A 14,725-nucleotide genomic window follows, 5' to 3' on the forward strand; every position below is an offset into this window, starting at 1 on the left:
GGGTTATTAGTTACAAACTACTGTTGATACTAATGCACACATGTTAGCACTGTTGTGGCCGAATCATGAATAAGCCTACATTTGATGAATAAATTCACTATTCTCCAAAAAGGCCAAAAGTCCTTTGTTCCTTCATATGGAGTCCTAATTCTTCTCCTTATGTTTCTGGATCTAAGTGCAGGCTCTCCAAGGACTGTTGTGGCTTGCCTTCTTCCATTCTTTCCCCACTTCCATACCAACAACCCTCCTTCCCTTTATTTCATCGAATTCACTGATTGTACCTGAGCCACTTACTCTGTGTAAAATCCTTTAGTGATTTCCTACTACTCTTACAATAAAGTCCAAACTTCTTAGTGGCTTGTTAGGACTAGAGTTTACCTTCCTAGTCGTGTTTTCTTGTTACTGCCTATTCTTCCCAAAACTTTTTAATCCAATATGAACTTTTTTTTTTTTTTTTACTTTCTTTAAGTCATCCTCTGTATTACTTACTCTTCCCCTCGAACTCCAGCTTTTCCCCTGTCTTCTACTTCCAGGCCTGCCTTTGCCTAATGTGCTCTTCTTAGTTCCCCCATACCAATTATTTCACTCTCAGCTTAAATATCTTTCTTTTAGGGAGGCTTTCTGGAGCTCTAGACCAGATTAGGTATCCCTGCCATGTGCTATCACAGCTTCCTAACCTTCCCTTAATATAACATTATCACACTTTTTTGCAGTTGCTAAGTCTTTTGTACAAGGATATTCATTACAGCATTACTTAGAATAGCAAGAAAGTCTAAAAAACATAATAGATAAATTATACTATCTCTGTGAAAGAATGCTATACAACTGTTGAAAATGATATTATGGAAGATGATTTAATGTCATGGGAATATGTTCATTTTATATTATGTAAAAAAAAAAAGAGCAAGTTGTAGAATAAAATGATCCACAAAGGGTTAAATTTCCTAACATACAAAGAGATTTCATTACTATTAAAGAAAAAAACCTCAATAGGAAAAAAAGGCAAATTACATAAATAGGCAATAAAAAGAAAACAATTAATAAATATGTAAAAAATGTCTCATATTTAAAGAAATACCAAATAAAACAATGAAATGTATTTTTTATAAAGTCTGTCAGTTTGATAAAGTAAAAAAAAGATGAATAATTCCCACTATTAGTGAGGATATGGAGAAAAAGCATCTTTTACCCATGTTTGGTAGAAATGAAAATTGGTAAAGTTTTTGGGAAACATTTTGGCAAATAAAATTTTTAAATGTGCAGTATCTTTGTGCAAGCAATTTTCCATTTATACAAATATATTCTATAAAAACATCTGTGCAAATGTACAAAGATATATGTGTAATGCTGCAAGATAATTTTAATAGAAAATAAACTTTATGTTATAAATTAAGGTTCATCCCTCTATTGGAAGGCTATATAGCTGTTTTTAAAAAGTCAATACATACCTATATGAAAAGATGAAGAAGACGATAAAGACAATAACAGTAACAATAATAACTTCAAATATTGCAATAACAAAAATAACAACACTTTTTAGTGCTGTGGTGGCTTTCTAATGTGTCAACTTGGCTAGGTTGAACATTTCCTAGAATTTCCTTCCATGTGTGTTTTTGGTTACAGTGGGCCATACTAAGGAGCAGAAGTAAAGTAGCAACCTTTTTTAAAACTTATTTTAATTTTATTTTAATTTTTAAAGAAGTTTTAGATTACATAACTGTTTTGTTTTTAATGCTTGAAAGGTCAGGGCAGCTCAAACACAGTCATTTATCTGCTGCTCACCTTAGTGTGAGGCAACAGCTGGGCTTGAATTGCTGGGCCTGCAACTGTTCCATGTCTTTTTTGGATGTCTTTTTAACTTCTCCATCTCCGAGGCCAAATGTCTGTTTAGGTCCACCATGAAGGGTGGCAACTTCTCATGCAGAGCCCCAACTTTATCAAGGTTGGAGTCAGTGAGAACTGACATGGATTCTAGACCATCCTTGTTAGTTTCAGCTTGTGCTTATGGGTCCATGTTGTCTTTGTTCACCTCCAATTTACATCCATCTCTACTTCCTGAATATCTGTCCTCTAGACTTCAAGGTCCAGCATAAGATACAAAAGCAACTACTGTCTATTCAACCAGCTCCCATAATTGCAAACGGTCTAATCTAAGTAACAAGCCCCTTAGTAAATATATACTTCTATTGGTTCTACTTCCCTAATTGAACGCTGATTGATACAAGTGCTTACAACATGCCCAGTTGTAAAGCAGTTTATACATATTCATTTAATCCTTACAATGGATGACTCTGAGGTGGGTATTGAGAAGCACTGAAAGGATAAGAAACTTGCCCCATATTATACAGTTCCTAAATGACTAAATAGATGCCCATGTTATATTGTTAGGTAAAAAATTCAAATTAAGAAGGAATATATTTAAAATTATTTAATTTTTGATTAAAAAGGAGTAATACAAATATATGTGTCTGCAGAGAAAAAAATCCGAGAAATATATATCAACCACTAAAAGTGGTTATTGCTGAAGGGTAGAATTCTGAAGGATTTTATTTTATATAGTTTTAATATTTGACATTTTATAATGAACAGTTGTAATTTCAATTGTACTTGCTAGAATTTATCCCAAGGAAATAATGAAGGATGAGCACAAAAATTTAGCTACAAGGATTTATATTATGCCATTGTTTATAAAAGCAAGAAACTGGGAACAATCTAAATGTCCAACAATAAAGAACTGATTACATAAATTATGATGTATCATTAAAATAATGTTTTAGAAGATTTAATGGTGGGTAAAGATGATCATAATATTTTAAGAGAAAAAAGTAGGTTATAATTCTAATGATCTAAATTAGGGTTGCTTTCCTCCAGGTTACAAAACAATATATATTAATATCACATAATTCCCTTTTTGTGGAAAAAAATTTTCCGTGCATATTTTATTTTCTTATACTTACAGTTTAAAAATTGCTTCTACATATTTCTTCTCAGCAGTCTTCACAGAATTATATATAGAACTGGTTTTACTATTCTCACTCTAAAGGTAGTCCAGAAAAGTTAAATAACCTTTATCGTTGTTTATTTGTTTACATCTTTTATTCTTTAAAAACTTCATATTGTAATTTTACAATCTGTTCTTTTTTTATTATTTTTTTAAAGATACATAGATTACATAAAATGTTACATTAAAAAATATGAGGTTCCCATATACCCCACTCCCCACACCCACACCCCCCACTACTCCCACATCAACAACTTCTTTCATTAGTGTGGCACATTCATTGCATTTGATGAGCAATCTGTTCTTGATAATTCGAATTCCTCGATAATCCCAATTTTAGCCCTTTCAAGACTCATAGGTAATGCTAAAGTCTCCCAATCAGTTATCCTACCTTGTGGCAGGCTCCCAGCTTCCTCTCCTGGGCTGACAATATTATTTACTCCTTGACTTAGAAGACTGTTCACCCTTCATCATTTTTTAATTCATTGTATGTTTGCCCTTGGGGCTTTCTCTTGCTTTCGTGTGAGGAGTGCTTTAAAAGGTATGCTTGTTGCTGTTTATTCAAGATTTTGTTGCATGTAACAGGATTGTCTGCCATCCTGCTAGAAAAGTGGCAGAGACACTTCACCACACAGCCTCACTTAGTGAATTGATTCTTCATTTGTTCATTTACTTCAACATTCATTCATTCCATATATATATCCTGAGTACCAATGGAGTGCATGGCCCTGTCCTAGAGCTTTAGGCTAGAATTATATAAGTTTCTGAGTACGTAGTATATGTGAATGTCTGTATATCTTTTCAGTGGCTAAACTATATTTTTCTTAAAATGTATGTGAATCACTCTGAATAGCATATAAATAAAAAGCATCAGTTACTTAAGTATAGGCATCCCAGAGGATTCCTTATGTAAGATCATAATCATCATACTTTTGGAAAAAAATATTAGGACGATTCCTGGCAGTAGCACAAACTATTGGCAGTAGCAGAAAAAGTTTTTTGATGATTTTAATACCTATAAAGTACTTGGAACTTTTTTGAAGAAAATCAACAGATAAACACAAAATACCAACTTCATTCTAGCCTGAATTTTGTAGCAATCATTTCAGAGAGTTAGAAAACCAAATCTCAGAGTATCATGTTTCAAAGACAATTCAGTCATTTAAGAAAATTTACTGGTGTGCCAGGTGAGTGACAGAACAAGAAGTAATTGGTCCCCTAGATCTGAATGTGCAACAGGCAAAAATGAGAAAATAAACAATTAGAATACAGTGGAATAAGTACAATATATAAGACCCAACTGATGTCAGAAGGGACAGAGAGGAAATACTGCATTACTAAATCGACACCGCTGATGAACACAATCATGGTTTAACCTAAGGAAAACTGAGACCTTTGCTCTTCTTACCTCTTGTGTTGTTCTTCCTGATACTGTTGTTTTACTTTAGCTTCATTTTCTGTTGCTTCTTTTATCTTTTCCTCTAGTTGCTTCTTCCCCAAAATACATGTGTCTGTGATGCAGACCTTATGAGCATGTTCTAATTTCTGCTGCAGATCCAAAATCTTGAATGATAAAAGTTTACAAGAAAAATGTTAAAAAGACTGTGACAAATTTCCAATTAGGGAACTACCATATAAACATCAACCTAGTGGTGTTAACATACAAATTTGATCTTTAAGGTAAACTGTGTGACTTGATTTTAATTTTAAAATAAATTACTTAATTTAAAAATATGTAATACATTCACATGTGTGTGTATGTATGAATGTATGTATGTGTATATGAATAAAAGAAACTACATAGTGAAAAGTCTCTTCCCATTCCTGTTCTCCCTTCCTGCCAGTTTTCTCCCACCAAATAGTTAACCACTATCTTTAGTTTCTTGTGTAAGCTCCTAAAGATTTATGTATGTATAAGCAAATATTACTATATAATTCTCCCCCCATACACACATTTTTACACATATGATAGCATACTATATATACTTACGTACCTTGCTTTTTTTCATAACAATATATCTTGGAGATTTTTCCATATTATATGCACATATAGAGTTTTCTTTCCTTTTACTGCTGGATACCATTTCACTGTGTGGATATACCATAACTTACTTAACCAGAACCCTACTAAATGATGTTTAGGTTAATTATAATCCTTTGCTATTACAAACAATAACATTGCAAGCATAAATTACTAGGCATGGATTTGCTAGGAAAAGGGTTAATTTTATTTGTGTATTTTTGATAGATAATACCAAACTTCCCTGCATAGGTAATGGGTGAATTTACACTTCTAAATGCAATGTGTGAGAGTGCCTAATTTTTTCACAGCATGGCTAGATTCATGAATATCATCTTAAAGCAAAGTAAAAATTTTTATAAACCAAGAGCCTATTAGCATATTTATTAGTACTAATAGTAGGTTTTTTAATGCCCTGACAGAACTAAAAATTTGTGGATTTACAAGGGAGATGTATAATTATATTTTAGAATTTACATGATAAACTAAATGTGTCATTTAAAAAAAAATGTCAGATAAATAAATCTCCTTAATTTGTTTATTTATTTTTAAAAAAATAAATGCTGTCTCATCTGAAATTGTGACTGGTAATAGTAAGTGCTCAATAAATAATTTTTAAATGACCAGATTCAGCAAGGCAACTCTTCTGCCCCTAATGTATACCTGACTCAACAGTGAATCCTTTACAATGTTTTGGCACCAGATTACCCACAAGCAACCAGTGAAAGCTAGTGGGTGGTAGCCCCTTTCTAGGAGGACTTTCTGTATCAACCCAAGCTCTGGCAGCTAGGTCTCTGCAGAGCTCCACATACCCTAGGAGAGAAGATGCAAATGATCCAAGGGCAATGGTAGTAGGAAGACAACTATCTGAGGCCACCTCAAGTACCCTGGGTTCCCCATTTAATTCTGCCTAGGGGAGGATTCTTAATTACAGATATTCAGTCTTTCATTATTTTTTATTTTTAGTTTTTAAATTATTATTATTTTATCTTTCTTTTTTTTAAAGATACATAGATCAAATAAAATTTTACATTAAAAAATATAAGAGGTTCCCATATACCCCACTCTCCACAGCCCCCACTCCTCCCACATCAACAACTTCTTTCATTAGTGTGGTAATATTCAGATTTAATTCAACAGATAATAGGATCACCACATTGGCTTCTCCATCAAGCATATACATATGTCAAACTTTTGAACCCAAGTTGCCAGCCAACTTAATACAGTTAAGTGCACACATCTAAAGTATACTCAGTGAAGTCTTATCTAAATAACCACTTTCCAGACCAAGATATAGAATACTCCCAGCACTTCAGTGGACCTCATGTCTGCTCCCAATCAACACCCCTCACAGAGGTAACCACTACACAATTACTATAGCTTAGTCTATTCATATATCTGCTCCCAATCAATACCCCTGACAGAGGTAACCACTACACAATTACTATAGCTTAGTCTATTCATATAAATGGAACAAAACTATATAACTCTTGTGCTGGCTTCTTTAGCTGAAAATTAGGTTTTTGAGATTCATTTAGGTTGCTTATTGATGTTCGTTTTATATTTTTTATCTAAAGTTTGATTCATACAAAGCTACAGATCAAACTGTGCAACTGTTGCATACTACTGCCACCTGGTGTCAGACAACCTAAAATGCAGGGGCAATATTTTTAAATGGTTCATTTTACAATACAAATCCCTATAAAAATTACTTAAACAGCCAATTTAAATGAGAGAATAATTTCTTTTAAATTTGAAAGTATAAAACAAAAATCACATAGGCTCATCCAGTTGTTTAAGTTCATGTTATTCTTTAATGTAACTTACCTTTTTAAGTTCACGCAATTTTAAAAAACACTCATGATTTACAATTGTAGGAGTAGGTGAAGCCACAAGAGAAGAAAGAATGGGGAAAGTAAAGAAAAATAACTTGGAATCCTATTGAGCTTGCACCATATGTATTTCTTAAAATCCTTAGGGAAATAGGATTTCAGTAGTGGTGTTCAGAACATGCTATTTGAAAAGTGTGAATGTATATGGATATAATTACCTTTTCCTCTGCATCAGCAACTTTAGATTTCTCCTGAGTCAGCTTTTCTTGTAGGTTGTTCTGTGATTTAATGCTCTCACCCTGTTTAAGTACTTCCAGCTCCAGTTCCTTGATTTTCTGCTGACAGTGCTTCCATTCTGCTGTGAGTGAGGAGCACATCTTTGCACTGTCTAATAACTTTTGCTGGGCCTGTTTTAGTTCAATTTTGATCTAGAGGTGGGGAATAAATAAGAGTGGTAAAAATAAACATGGAATGAATGTGAACATGAACAGTAAAAAAGCAGATTTTAAAGGAGTACAGTCCCCAAAGCTCACGAATACTAATGTCTTATGACTGATTACTTCTCTGATGATGCTATGTATTAGTAAGGTTAGCCAATGTCTACCTAGCCAAATGGCAACTGCATAAAGGGATTCTTTTAAGGCTTTCTACACATACACATGGTGTAAGCATTTTCCATCCTTTCTTCAATCTACTCCAAGCTGCCTTTCCCCCTAATACTCTAATGAAACTGTTTATGCCAAGGAAACCACTGACTTCCCCATTGCCAAAGTAAACCCAGTGAACAACTGACTTCTCATTAGCATTCACTTCCTCCATCTCAGAAAGCTCTCCTTTCTTGGAGTCTGTGATATCTCTCTGCAGTTCCTTTCTTGGTTTCCTTTGTAAATTCCTCTACCGCTACCCCAACTTCTAAATATATTGGACTATCTCAGGACTTGAGAATAAATCATTCACTCCCTAGGTTTGCTTCCATGACTTCATGCCAATATCTGCCAAAGTGAAACTCCTTGAATCTGTCCATCTTTCCAAAATTGTTCTTTCAATCTTTCTGACTTCAGTAAAAATGATGCAACCATCCAACTTTTGTTCAGGCCAGTATACTGAGTCATCCTTGAGTCTTCCTTTTCCATCTTGAGCCAATTCCAATCATTCAGTGCATGCTGTCACTCTACCTCCATAAACATATCTTGTATCAATCCATTTGTGTTGTTTTGCCACCACTTTAGACTAGATCCTCATCATCTATAACCTGGGTTACAGCAACAGCCTCTGCACTGGTTCTGCCACTTCCATTTTGCTCCTTTCTAATCTATTCTCTACACTACAGGCAAATCTTTTGTTTAAAACATAAATTGGACTACTTAACTTCCCTGCTTAAAATCTTCCAATGCCTCCCCATCATTCTGTGAATTAATCCCAGCTGCTTACTTGACTTTGAATGATTTGGCCTTTGCTCACCTCTTTAAAACCATCTTGCATTCTCTCCTCTTCTACTGAACTCCTTGTCATGCTGGTTTTTACTTAGCGTTTCTAATACACCAAACTTTCCCACTATTTACTTTGCCAGGAATACTTTCCCTTTTCCTTCTTCATTGTATGGTTGGCTCTTGCCTCTTCTTCAGCTCTTAGTTTAAATGTCATTTTGTTAGAGAAAACTTTCACGATCATTTAATCTGAGGAGGTCACCTTACTCTGGATATCACTGCACCACATTTATTTCCTTCATAGAACTTATTACAATTAAACATTTATTTCTCTACTTGTTTATCATCCCTCTATATTCCAAGAGAGCAGGGACTATGTGTTTTATTCACTTGCCAATACCTGAGGCCTATCAAAGGGCCAGACAGTAAGGACTGAATCAGTATTCACTGAGCAAGTAAATGAAAGATATTCTAAGGAATATCAGAATCTGGTGATTGTAGACACTAGGCAAGACTCACAGACAAAAATACTAAAAGAAAATTTACTTTGTTTTTCACATAAAACTGAGTTTCCTGGGGTCATAACTTTTCAACGGAATTAATGGGATTTATAACTAATTTCTTCTACCTGAGACTTCTGTGTATTAACCAGTCATACTTTATCAAGTGAATCTAAAGGTTAATAATGTTCAACTTCTTTAAGCATGTTTCTTCATCTGTAATATATGGATAATAGCTACTTACCTCATAGAATAGTTGCAAGGCTGTGTTAAATAAGATAAGCAATTACATTATCAAGAATAGAGCCAGACACATAGGAAGCACCTAATAAATTTAACTACTGTTATTATTCAATTATCACTTATAGAATCTCTAAGGTATTTGAAGTATAGAACTCAAGCAGATATTAATGTAACTACTTTACATTTGTTAAGGCATCACATCTTTGAAGTAGCTGGGATTTATATTTTACTCCATTTAGAGATGGAAAAAAACTGAATTTCAGGTAAAGTTGGTAAATAATAAAGCCAAGGTCTGAATATAGATTTTCTGACCCTAATCTAGTACTCTACATTATATTGCCTCTAAATTGTGAAATACATGTATTTGTTGTTTCTCCAAAAAGAATAAATACAGTAGGTCAGCGAAGGTAAAATGTGGTTATTTGAAAAGTCTAATAAACTGACCAAACTTCTAATGAAACTGATCAAGGAAAAAGCAAGAAAGCATAGATAGCCAATATTTATAAAAGTAAAAAAGTATCATCACTATATTAAAAAATAATAAGAGGATATGATGAATAACTTTATGTAAAAATTTAAATGAAATGGAAAATTTTCTAAAAAAACAAACTAGACCATGTTGATACAAGAAGTAAAAAACACCCCAAACCTGGGCTGCTCTTTAATTTCTATTAAATTCTATTTATTTCAGTTTTTATTAAAGATACCAGGTCAGAAATAGGAAACCTTTATATAAGAAAACTCTATAATCAGAAGGTTACAGGGATGAGTTCTCCTAAATATTTAAGAAGTAATTGTAATTACACAAACAGAACAGAAAAAGAGAGTATATTACCTACCTTGTTTTAAGGGGCTAGAGCAACCGTGATACTAAAATCTGGCAAGGATATTACAAGAAAGGATAATGTGAAAATCCTAAAGAAATATTAGCAAACCAGATCCAGCAATGTAGAAAGAGGATAATAATTTATGATGAAATGGGGTTTATCCCAGGAACACAGTTATTAATATTAGACAATCAACTAATTCACCACATTAACAGAATAAAATAAGAAAATGATTACCTTCTCGAAAGTGCAGAAAAAAGCATTTGATGAAATTTAATATGGATTCATTATAAAACACTGATTAAACTAGGGAGAAAAAGGAATTTTCTAAATGTGATAAAGAATATCTAAAACAAAACCCTAACATACTGAAACATAGAGAGCTTTTCCTTTGACACTGGGTATAATGTAGGATGCTATCACCCATTCTATTCAAATGGTACTTGAGGTTAAAGCAGTACACAGAAAGAAAAAAGGAGGAAAAGACATATCATTTGGAAAGGAAAAAATTATATTTATTCTCAAATGATATGATCGCTCGCATAAAAACCCAAAATTATATATATAAATTATGAGAACTAATAAAAGAGTATGGCAATATTTTAGATAAATTAGCTGCATTTCTATATATTGACAATCGTTAGAAAATAAAATTTAAAAAATTTCAATAGTATGGAAAGTATCAGTACTTGTCTAACAAACAATGTATAAGACACCCACAGAGAACATTATTATAATATTGAGAGAAATTAAAGAAGACCTAGATAAATAAATCCATATATTTCATAAATTAGAAGATTCAATATTGTAAAGATTTAAATTCTCCCCAATTTTATCTATATATTCAATGCAATCTCAATTGAAATCTCAAAAGGATGTGTGTAAATGCATGTGAGTGTAACTTAACAGACTGATTATAAAATTTATACAGAGTGCAAATGACCAAGAATAGCCAAAACAATGAGGAGGGGGGTATCCTTTCCAGATAATTGGATATATATATGGAAAAAATAAATTTGGACCCCTACCTTACACATAGACAAAAAGAAATTGTAGGTGGACTTAAGATCAGAACTTGGAAAGTAAAGCTAAAAGCTTTTAGAAGATGATGTGGGAGAATATTTTTATGACCTTGAGGTATTCAACAATTGATAAAAGCAGATTTTAAAATTCCACTAATCATAAAGGAAAAAAATGATAAATCAGATTATATTAACATTTAAAACTTTGATTCATCAAAAGATATCACTGAAGAGTGAAAAGGTAAGACAGGGTAGATTTTGTAATACATACTCAATAAAAGGTTCCTATATAAAGAAACTCCTACAAATTAATGGGAAAAATAAAAACGGCAGAAACCCCCAGAAAAAGTAGATAATATCTCAGACACTTCATAAAATAGGAATTCAAATGCCAAGTAAACATGTAAAAAGTTGCTCACCTCATTTGTAAACAGAGAAAGGCATATTAAAACTTTAAGGAGAAATTTTTAAAAATTTTTTAAAAAGAAAAGATAAAAAACAAAAAATTTCAAGGAACTACCATTGTATTCATATAGTAGATTAGCAAAAAATTTTAAGTCTACCTGTACCAATAGTTGATAAGGATGTGGAACAATGGGAACTTTGGCATACTGGTGATGGGAGTAGAAAACTTTGGAAAAGAGTTGAAGTAATGCATACTCTATGACTCAATATTTCCAACCTCAGTAAATAACCTAGAGAAATACACACTTACAGGTATCAGGACACATGCAAACAAGTGCTCATAGCAGTATTTTTAAAAAAAGTAGAAACATTGTTTTCACTCCTTTCACATGTCTTAGTACTCAGTAAAGTATCTTACATTCATTAAATGAACATAGTTGGAATAATGTACTATTACACTCTCTGGGAGATAACTTTCCAGAGTGCTCAGTGAACCCTCACTTCCTGATTTTGTATTAATTTCTGAAAACTAGAAATTCCTTCTCCAAAACATGTTAAGGGGTGTGTAAAATAATTAAACACTTTCTTAAAAAGAATTGAGGGGAGCAGATGTGGCTCAAGAAGTTGAGTTCCTGATTCCTACAAGGGAGGTCCCGGGTTGGGTTCCCAGTGCCTCCTAAAGAAAACGAGCAAACAATAAGCAAACAGACAAGAGAGCCATCACAGGGGAGCCACTGTGGCTCATGGTTGAGCACCAGCCTCCCACACATGGAGACCTGGTATCTCAAAAAGAATCAAAATGATTGTATGTAATATTTTCCTTTAGAAATTAAATCCTATGAGCAAAAATGCCCAGATATCACCACTACGTCAATGTAGATCAACAGAAAAATAAACTATAATAATCTCTGATATTATTAAAAAGAAATTCTAAACGAAAACCTTTATAAGTTCCTTATTTTCCAGTGAAAACTCCTTTTTCCTCCTGTCATCCTAAGTCAGTTTGTCCTTTTCTTATTACTTGGAGAATTGGTATAGCCTTTGAACTTCACTGACAGGAGCAAATCTACTAACTGTTAATTTTTTTCTCAAAAGCCATTCAACCTATAGGCTGAGAGTTTCATTTTTCAAGAACAATCAAGCCATGAAAAAAAATTCAACAAGACACAGATAAAGTCAATGGACAAACCTATCAAGTGTTGAAATATTTAGTGCATTGGAATTGCTCAGGATTTTGAAACCTAAACATTGTAAACAGAAGCTGGGTACAAGTCTTTCCATAACATACTATCCATTGACTCCATAAATCAAGAAAGCTAAAGGCCTCTGGGATCTGTGCTCATTAGTCATAGAACCAACTTTCACATTTTGGCAATAATATCATGTATTATTCCTCTGGTAGTGATGAAATAAGACAACACCCTGGAGAAAACACTGTCAAGATGATGGCATGTACATCCAGGGTGGCTTTTTCAGCTTTAGGTTGGGACATATGAGTGCCAAGAAGGGGATAATGTCTCAATGTTGGCCGTGGCAGAGTAGCTCTCTGTAGAAGCTCTGTAAGACTATAGCTCTTTTTAATAGCTCAAATAGAAACAGGCCAAATATCTAAAGAAAAAGGAAATAAAATTGGCATTTCTTACAATGGAATGCTATACTGCAAAGAAAATGAACTATGCTGCACAATAACATAGACTAATCTTGCAGACAAAGTTGAGCAAAAAAAATACAGACACAAAATATATACTAATTGATTATATTTGTAAAATATTAACAAATAGGCAAAACTGAACTCTGTTGTTTATGATTCATACATAGGCTGTAAAATTATAAAGTAAAGCATGAAAGCTATTAACAAAATTAGCAGTTACTCCTAAGGTGGGAAGACAATGGGAATGAGGCAGGCAATATACTATTTTTGTTCTCGGTGGTGGTTACGTGGATATACACTTTACAACAATTTGTGAAAGTGTGTATCAGTGTTGTATATATTTTCTGAGTGTTACAATTTTATATTAAAATAGTTAAAATACAGTAAATTAGTATTCTTGTTTCTCAATTCATCTCATAAATATGCCTAACAATAGCTAGAGATCCACAACTTCATCATTGCTGAGTGGATTTTTAAAAATGCTTGCAAGCTATGTGGCAAAGCTGAGGTTCCAACATGACTACAAATTGAAGATTGGTATAATATGGAGAGACAACTCCACAGGAAAAAGAGAAAGAGACTTGGGTTTAAATTTTAACTCCACGATTTGTTAGCTTTGCAACCTAGGACAGCTTCTTCATTTAAAATGATAACCCTTCAGGGTTGTGGGGAGGATTGTAAGAGATAAAGTGGACAAACTGTCAATAAAATGCAGTAGCTCTTATATATGACACCACTCAGGGGCCTAGTCTAAGGGGACAGCCAAGAAGCTGATGTCTCATTAATAAAATGGCCAATCATTTACCTCACCATGAAGGAGATTTAAAACAGAAGAAAAAATATTTTCTCCTCTTAGCAAGTCAGGCTTAAGAAAGTTGTCTTCTAGAGAAAGTTCACAGTTAGACAGTTAAAATGATCTAAGAAATGTGTTTGAAGGTTAAGGTGAAAGGTATTGTATTAGTCAGAGTTCTCTAGAGAAACAGAATCAACAGGAGATATCTGTCAATAGTATGCGATTTTATGAGTCTCTCACGTGACCGTGGGAATGCTTAAGTCCAGGTTCCACAGTCAGGTTGCAAACCAGGGGCTCCAATGAACCCTTCACTTGAAGGTCTTGACGAGTTTCCAGGAGATGGTGGCTGTCCAGAAAGGACCTGGGAAAATCTCTCTGAATGCTGAAATCATTTCCCCTTTTAAGGCATTCAACTGATTGGATAAAGCATTACTTATTGCTGATGGCAATCTCCCTGCTTTATGTAGATATAATCAGCTATTTATGCAGTAAAGTCACTGGAGACTAAAGCCCATAAATGTCCTTGTTTTACAATTAGCCCAGTGCTTGCTTGACCAAGCAAATGGGCACAATTACCTGACCAAGTTGACACATTAGCCTAACCATCATAGTCTACCCCTTGTCAACTTGGGAACCATATACATTACCGTAAACCACACTTAGTCTCTAAGTAAAAACAACAGACATGCATATACATATATTTCTGCCTAACAAAGTTCAAATCTCCTATGTACAACCAGAAACGCATTAATTCCCTATCAACAGGGCGCAAGTCCTTGAGTAATATTCACTCTTAAACTTGAAATTCTTAAATAATATGACATGAAACTAATAAAACTTATATGATAGGGGAAAAGGTCAGGGAAGAAAACAAATTTGTTTTGTGTACATATACAATCATACTCATAATGAAACAAGGAAGAAAGATTCATGACTATTATAGTCCTCATTTCTGTAACTGATCGCGTGGTCGAAGTTCATATTTTTCACTACCTTCTTCTACT

General features: G+C 33.5%; 1 protein-coding gene across 6 annotated transcripts in view; it reads right to left on the bottom strand.

The window, feature by feature from the left end:
• Window positions 1–14,725, bottom strand: part of CCDC30 (coiled-coil domain containing 30) — a 283,097-nt gene that overhangs the window by 59,727 nt on the left and 208,645 nt on the right. For all 6 annotated transcript variants that reach the window (XM_058303777.2, XM_058303779.2, XM_058303778.2 and 3 more), the window contains 2 exons: window positions 7,072–7,281; window positions 4,410–4,564 (listed from right to left, as the gene is read on the bottom strand). In XM_058303777.2, coding sequence (XP_058159760.1) covers window positions 4,410–4,564; window positions 7,072–7,281 — 365 coding nt within the window. The remainder of the gene's footprint in view (window positions 1–4,409; window positions 4,565–7,071; window positions 7,282–14,725) is intronic.

The sequence above is a fragment of the Dasypus novemcinctus genome, chromosome 9 (genome assembly GCF_030445035.2).
Source record: "Dasypus novemcinctus isolate mDasNov1 chromosome 9, mDasNov1.1.hap2, whole genome shotgun sequence".
Lineage (NCBI taxonomy): Eukaryota > Metazoa > Chordata > Mammalia > Cingulata > Dasypodidae > Dasypus > Dasypus novemcinctus.